The sequence below is a fragment of the Arachis hypogaea genome, chromosome 17 (assembly GCF_003086295.3).
Source record: "Arachis hypogaea cultivar Tifrunner chromosome 17, arahy.Tifrunner.gnm2.J5K5, whole genome shotgun sequence".
In the NCBI taxonomy this organism is placed as follows: domain Eukaryota; kingdom Viridiplantae; phylum Streptophyta; class Magnoliopsida; order Fabales; family Fabaceae; genus Arachis; species Arachis hypogaea.
Window position 1 is genome coordinate 123,130,441 of NC_092052.1, and position 7,308 is coordinate 123,137,748.

Genomic DNA, 7,308 nt, shown 5'->3' on the forward strand with positions numbered 1-7,308 from the left:
TAAAGCAAGCAGTATTCATATATAGGAGACAAAGACTTCATAGAGAATCATCATTTAATTAAGTATAGAAAGGTTATGATGATTACCACCAATTTGATGAGACCAATAAACTTTTTGGTGTGAAAACTTTTGGACTAAAAGGAATGTGTTATGAATATAAGTAAATAATTAGAGTGTTTTGGAATATAAAAGTATCATTTTAAATTAGGATTGGAAAGTTCTAGAGTATTGCTATTGTAATATGAATATGTTTTATGGATGAGAAAAATTACAAGAAAGATTATCATAGTTAATAGTACTTTTTCTTACTTTCCTTAGCAATACTTTTTAGTTTTCTTTCTTTTATAATTATGCTTAATTTCTGCACATAACAGAATGATTGCAAAAACTAGTGGCATGAAGTATTTTCTGTAAAAGTATAGTAGTATACACTTGTCTCTTAAATTAGAGAAACTGGAACAAAGATTTCCATATGGTGATGATAATTTCAGTGCAATATTCATTTGAAAGAATTTATACTACAACAACAACAACAACAACAACAAAGCCTTGTCCCACTAAGTGGAGTCGGCTACATGAATCAAACGACGCTATTGTGCTCTGTCATGTATCATGTCTACAGAGAGGCCGTTTACATGTAGGTCTCGTTTGACCACCTCATGGATGGTCTTCTTAGGTCTTCCTCTGCTTTTCGCCCTTTGTCCATCTTCCATCTCATCCACCCTCCTGACTGGATGTTCTATCGGTCTTCTTCTCACATGTCCAAACCACCTGAGACGCGATTCAACCATCTTTTCCACAATGGGTGCTACTCCAACTCTCTCCCTTATATCTTCATTCCTTATTTTATCCAATCGCGTATGACCACTCATCCATCTCAACATCTTCATCTCTGCCACACTCAGCTTATGTTCGTGCTCCCCTTTAGCCGCCCAACACTCCGTACCATACAGCATAGCCGGTCTTATAGCGGTGCGATAGAATTTACCTTTAAGTTTTAAAGGTACTTTTTTGTCGCATATAAAACCAGATGCACTCCGCCATTTTGACCAACCTGCTTGGATCCTATGATTTACATCCTGTTCAATCTCTCCATTATCCTATATGATGCACCCAAGATACTTAAAACTTTTAACTTTTCGTAGGGTGTTTTCTCCAATCTTCACCTCTATATTGGGGTTTTCCCTTCTCAGACTGAACTTACATTCCATATATTCCGTCTTGCTACGGCTTATGCACAGACCATACACTTCTAGAGCTTCTCTCCATAACTCCAACTTCTTATTTAGGTCTTCCCCATAAGGACGATATCATAAGCAAAAAGCATGCACCATGGCACAGGCTCTTGGATGTGCTCTGTGAGTACTTCCAAGACTAATGTGAAAAGGTATGGACTTAAGGATGATCCCTGGTCTAATCCTATACCAATAGGGAATTCTTCTGTCACACCACCTTGAGTCTTCACACTAGTTGTGGCCCCATCATACATGTCTTTAATTGCCCGAATATATGCGATCCTTACTTTCCTCTTTTCTAAAACCTTCCATAAGACCTCCCTTGGTACCCTATCATACGCTTTTTCCAAATCAATAAACACCATATGTAGATCCCTTTTATTACTACGATACCTCTCTATCATCCTTCTTAATAGATATATCGCTTCAGTGATAGATCTTCCTGGCATAAATCGAAATTGGTTCTCTGTTACTTGTGTCTCTTTTCTCAACCTCCGTTCTATCACCACTTCCCATAACTTCATAGTATGACTCATAAGTTTAATCCCTCTATAGTTTCCGCAACTTTGTATATCCCCCTTATTCTTGTAGATAGGTACTAAGGTGCTCTTTCTCCACTCATCAGGCATCTTCTTTGACCTTAAAATCTCATTAAAAAGCTTGGTTAACCAGTTGATGCCTTTTTCTCCAAGACCCTTCCAAACCTCAATCGGGATATTATCAGGTCCTACTGCCCTGCCATTTTTCATCTGCTTTAGAGCCTCTTTTACTTCGAAGTCTCGAATCCTTCAATAATAGTCAAAGTTTTGATCTTCTTCCCTTGTGCATAATCGACCAAGGCTCGGAAGAGTCTTCTGTCCCTCATTAAATAACTCGTAGAAGTAGCTCTTCCACCTTTCATTAATCTTCTCCTCTTGAGCCAACACCTCTCCATCCTTATCCTTTATGCACTTAACCTGATCCAAATCTCTCGTTCTTCTTTCCCGGCTCTTTGCGATTCTATATATACCTTTTTCTCCTTCTTTCGTGCCCAAAGACTGGTAGAGACCCTCATATGCTCTTGTTCTTGCTTCACTTACAGCCACTTTTGTCTCTTTCTTAGCCGCCTTATATTTTTCCCAATTATCTGCATTGCGGCATAAAGACCACTCTTTAAAGCATTCTCTTTTTATCTTTATCTTTTCTTGTATACTCGCATTCCACCACCAGGACTCCTTATCTCTTGGTCCTATTCCTTTAGATTCACCAAAACTTTCTTTTGCTGTTCTTCTAATAACTTCTGCCATCTCCCTCCACATCTCTTACGCGCTTCCATTCCCATCCCACTTTGCCTCTTCTCCTACCCGTCTTAGGAAGCTTCTTTGTTCCTCACCTTTCATCCGCCACCACCTCGTCCTTGGGTTCTTCGTATGATGTATTTTCCTCAACTTTTGCTCAACGCGAAAATCCATGACGAACACCCTATGTTGTGTTGTCAAACTCTCTCCCGGGATAATTTTACAGTTAATGCAAAATTTCCAGTCGACTCTCCTCAACAAGAAGAAGTCGATTTGAGAGCTTGTCATGCCACTCTTATAGATTATAAGATGTTCGTCTCTCTTTTTAAAACATGTATTTGCGATGAGAAGATCAAAAGTTGAGGAAAAGTCCAAAATAGTTTTACCCTCGGCATTGATCACCCCGAAACCATGGCCTCCGTGAATACTCCCATATCCAGTTACTTCTCTCCCAACATGGCCATTTAAATCTCCTCCTAAGAAAATCTTATCTCCCAAAGGTATGCCTTGAACCAAACTCTCTAGATCCTCCCAAAACATTATCTTGTGTTGTTCGTCCGAACCCACCTGCGGTGCATAGGCGCTAATCACATGGAAAGCACCTCCCTCCACCACAAGTTTGATAGAGATGATCCGATCTCCCACCCTCTTGACATCCACTACGTCATTCTTCCACTGCTTATCCACAATTATTCCAACCCCATTCCTATTCTTCACCTTTCCTGTATACCAAAGTTTGAAACCAGAAGTATCCAACTCCCTAGCCTTTGCACCAACCCATTTCGTTTCTTGTAGGCACATAATGTTAATCTTCCTCCTTGTCATGGTGTCCACCACCTCCATGGATTTTCTTGTTAGAGTGCCTATGTTCCATGTCCCAAATCTCAACTTTCTGTCACTTCGACCTTTACCTTTTACTTTGTGAACTAGCTTATTTACCCTCGTCCGTTCACGAAAACGCGAGAACCCTTGCTCATTTAACACTACATCCGGGCACCGATGCACGGCTCTTGCTTTGACACCGTACTCGAGCCATACGGCGCGTTGCTTCCGGGCAACGACCTAGCTTTAGCGCAATAATGTATTTGATTCATGTCATGGGGGTTCGGCTATAATTTTATGTTGGTTGCCGAAGACCTAACACAACCCTCCTCCTTTATCCGAACTTAGGACCGGCTATGTACCACAAGTGTAACATAGGCAGAGTTATTTGAAAGAATTTATACTGTTAGATTTTATTTATTTTTTAATTTCTAAACTAAAAAGACACAGGTATGAATTTAGTTTAGTACATTGTGATATGTGAAATCAAATGGAATTCATGAAAATAGAAAAGAGAGTCTGGCAACAAAATTTGTCACATTAAACCTTACTCATTTAAAAAGATCTCAAATTTACACTTACATCCAAAATATGAAAAGAAACCATAAGGAGTTTGAGTTACATGACTCAGCATTTAAATTAAATTACCATCGAAACGCAGACTATTTGCATGGAAAGAACTAGATTTTATTTCTTCACACTTTGCAACTCCAGAAGCATAGTTTATTTGTATTTAAATTTTAAATACATTGAATTTTTAATACATCAACTAATTCAAATTGATAGTTATTTTAGATAAAGGGGAAGAAAATCGCTATAATTTTATTTTAAAGGAGATACAAATAATATAAAATCTTATCCATGAGATAGAAATTTCTATATTATATATTACCACATAATAAGCAAAGAACATAGATACCCGAACTTAATGTGACTGAATGCTTTCTCATTTTGTACATACATAGTCGTATACAACATGACTTATCCAGCAAATAGAAGAACCACAAGTTACCCCATCGTCTTGTACCTCACACTTACCTGATAGACTGAATGGAAAAGGAAAGAACAAACTGGTATAAGAGTACATAATGGTTAGTGACATTGAATGGAAACATACCAAAAAGAAATGCAAAATGAAAGCTTGAACTCACTGGCTAGTATCTTATCCAAGATAAATACAATTTACAGATCAAGATTTCCTCTATGGGTGCCACTTTATGCTGCATCCAACACTTTATACAAATAGAAACTCACAACCGTAAGTATGTGATTATTGATTACAACAGAGACCAAAACTCAAAAGATTCTGAAGCTTTTGGAAGGAGAGTAATGTACAATACCTAGGCTTTTGCTCTGAAGGTACTGGCTGGCCACTCAAAACGCGATCTATTGCTAAGCTCAAGTCTCTTTATACAGAAAAAAAAATAAAAATAAAAGGTGGTTAATACAATAGGGAGATTAGGGAAGTTCAAACAATTGCTCGATGATAAATAATGTGAAGCTAACCTTCCTGTCACTGGTACATTATTACTTGGTCGCGAATCATCAAACTGACCATGATAAACCAGCTCAAACGGCCTCCGACCATCCTATCATTGTTTGATTAACAATTTCAGGGCTTCTTAGCAGCCAAATCAAAGTAACGCTGAACAATGTGCAATACAATGAACAATGCTGGCTGTATTTACCTTTTTGTAGAGAAGAAATTCAGGTGTACAAACTGCTCCAAAATCTCGTGCAACATCCTGTGACTGCAACCGAAAAAATTCAATCAAATATACATTTTTACCAAATTACAGAAAAGATAGCATCGGTTTTTCAATAAGTTCCAATTAACTGATTAGAAAAAGAATGATCTGCAGTCATGATTCAGGCCTGATTTGAGTTATTCTGTTATTGCTAGTAGAAAAGAGCTTCCAATTTTATGATTAAAAAGTGCTAATATGATTTGGAAACACAACCTTTAGAACATGTCTTCAAATGAACATATGGATAATTAATAAATAATGACATTCAATATCTATTTATGGCAAACAAATTGGTTGGTCATGTACATGTAGGTACTTAATAAAAGGCCACTTAAGTGCTGAAACATACCTCATCATACAAGTATGGAAAAGGATAGCTAAACAACTTAGCTTCTTCTGCCATGAATTTCGGTCCATCCTGTAAGGCACAACTCCAAGTTTGACAAATCATTCAATACTTTGCTCATATCTCAATTAAAGGATATGTAGTTAATAATAATAACCTGGGGGTGAGTGGCTACGGAATTCGAAGAAATGGCAACCACGGCAAGTCCTCTCTGTAGAAAGAAAACATAAAATTCTTAAAAAGTTTTTTTGCTCATTCAATTCCAGCCTGCTACTGAAGAAAGTAAGAAATTTCTTCCCGGGTAATCGATTTACTTACCTCCATATAGAAATTCGTAAGCTTTACAATATCCTTTTTCAAATGCTTAACAAATGGACAGTGATTGCATATAAACATAACCTGCATAACACATAAAGAGGAAAGTAAGGGAAAAAAAGAAAAAGAAAAAAGAAGGGTCACTACATATTAGAGTCTGAACAGATAGAAATTTCACATGTTCACTGAATAAGCATCTGGAGAAAGAGATTAAAGGAACAACTGCTAGAACAGTTCACAAAACTTAGCCACTATGTTTTAGCACATTGCATAATAGAACTTAAATAGCATATATTAATCTACACACTAAGAACCATAGTATTAAGCAAAAAGGAAGCTACTGACTTGTTGGTGTATAGCTCAGCTCCATACAATTGGCGCGTGAAGTTAGTTAGAAACCTAAAGTTAGAATCAGTTACTAATGCAATTAGTTAGCTAAGTCCCAATGTAAAATGTTAGTTAGTAATTAGCTGTGTGCTTATAGAAAGTAGTATATAAGGACAGAGTACATCACTCTATTATTGAAACTCATTTTGAATGCTCTCAAAAACTCTGCTCATGTAACTTCTCTCTCACCCTCACATCTGAGTTCTCTGTTAACCAAGAACAGATTTCCACATGACTAGAATATCTGTTTCAATGAATTCTTACATGGAAAAACAAAAACTTGCTTGGAAAATGAAGCAGAACAAAAAAAAAGCAGAAAGATAATAAAGAATAAAAAAAGTGGAGGATGGTACCAGTAGAGCTGGATATGCTTCAAAATCCTCCAATGACCAAACTTTACCAGTAAGAGGCTCTGGAAGCTGATTCAATCCAAACAATTTAAAATTAAATTAAGGAAAATATTCCATTTTCAAAGTAATAAAAGAAAGAGGGAAAACAAAAACCCTAAACCTGAAATTGAGGTGCTCTGGAGCCCAAGGTTGCAGCTTTGGCCTCGGTTCTAGCAGCACGAATCATTAGTCTCGTTGGTGATGCAGGTGTGGCTATGGTGTTTGGGTGTGACCGCAATGCACGAAAACCAAGAGAACGTGGTTGTGAGAGTGAGAATGATAACGTAGGGAGAGCAGTGCTTAATTGAAGTGAAGGTAACACTCTCAGCTTCAGTGCCATTACTCACATCTACCCCCTTCAATTCTCCGCCTTCATCTTCTTCGTAACACAATGTTTTTTTCCTGGTCTTCGTTTTTTCCCGTAATTTTATTTCTTAAAAAAAAAGGTCCTTATTGGGTTGAACTGGCTGTCCTCATAAATGGGCTGGGCCTATTCATTAATCTTAATGGGACGAGCTGGATATGTGTCAAGACCGAAACAATAGCTTGTCCCATGACCAAAAAAAAAAAAAAAAGAAACAATAGCTTGTCCCAAAAAAAAAAAAAAACATCTATTTATTCTTAATATATAAAAGGAAATAGATAAGTTTACCTACGTTACTTTTAATACATATTTCTCCTCCTATTAATGCCATGTAAACAATATCGCTTACTTGACAAAATTTTAGAATCAACCACTCATTTTTTGCCAAATCAACTATTATTTTCAAATCAACAATAAAATAAAAT

At 37.0% G+C, this 7,308-nt stretch overlaps 1 protein-coding gene across 2 annotated transcripts; it reads right to left on the reverse strand.

Moving 5' to 3' along the window:
* Positions 1 to 4,141: 4,141 nt before the first annotated feature.
* On the reverse strand, positions 4,142 to 6,969 carry LOC112766354 (uncharacterized). Of its 2 annotated transcripts, none has more exons than XM_025812255.3 (10): positions 6,641 to 6,969; positions 6,484 to 6,549; positions 5,747 to 5,827; positions 5,586 to 5,639; positions 5,432 to 5,500; positions 5,023 to 5,085; positions 4,841 to 4,923; positions 4,675 to 4,740; positions 4,486 to 4,566; positions 4,142 to 4,380 (listed from the first exon to the last, which is right to left on the reverse strand). In XM_025812255.3, exons 1-9 carry the CDS (start codon positions 6,857 to 6,859, stop codon positions 4,536 to 4,538), a joined length of 732 nt encoding a protein of 243 aa, XP_025668040.1. In that variant the 5' UTR covers positions 6,860 to 6,969; the 3' UTR covers positions 4,142 to 4,380; positions 4,486 to 4,535. The 2 variants fall into 2 exon arrangements, with proteins under 2 accessions (XP_025668040.1, XP_025668039.1); XM_025812254.3 differs by having other exon boundaries at positions 4,142 to 4,404.
* Positions 6,970 to 7,308: the final 339 nt, after the last annotated feature.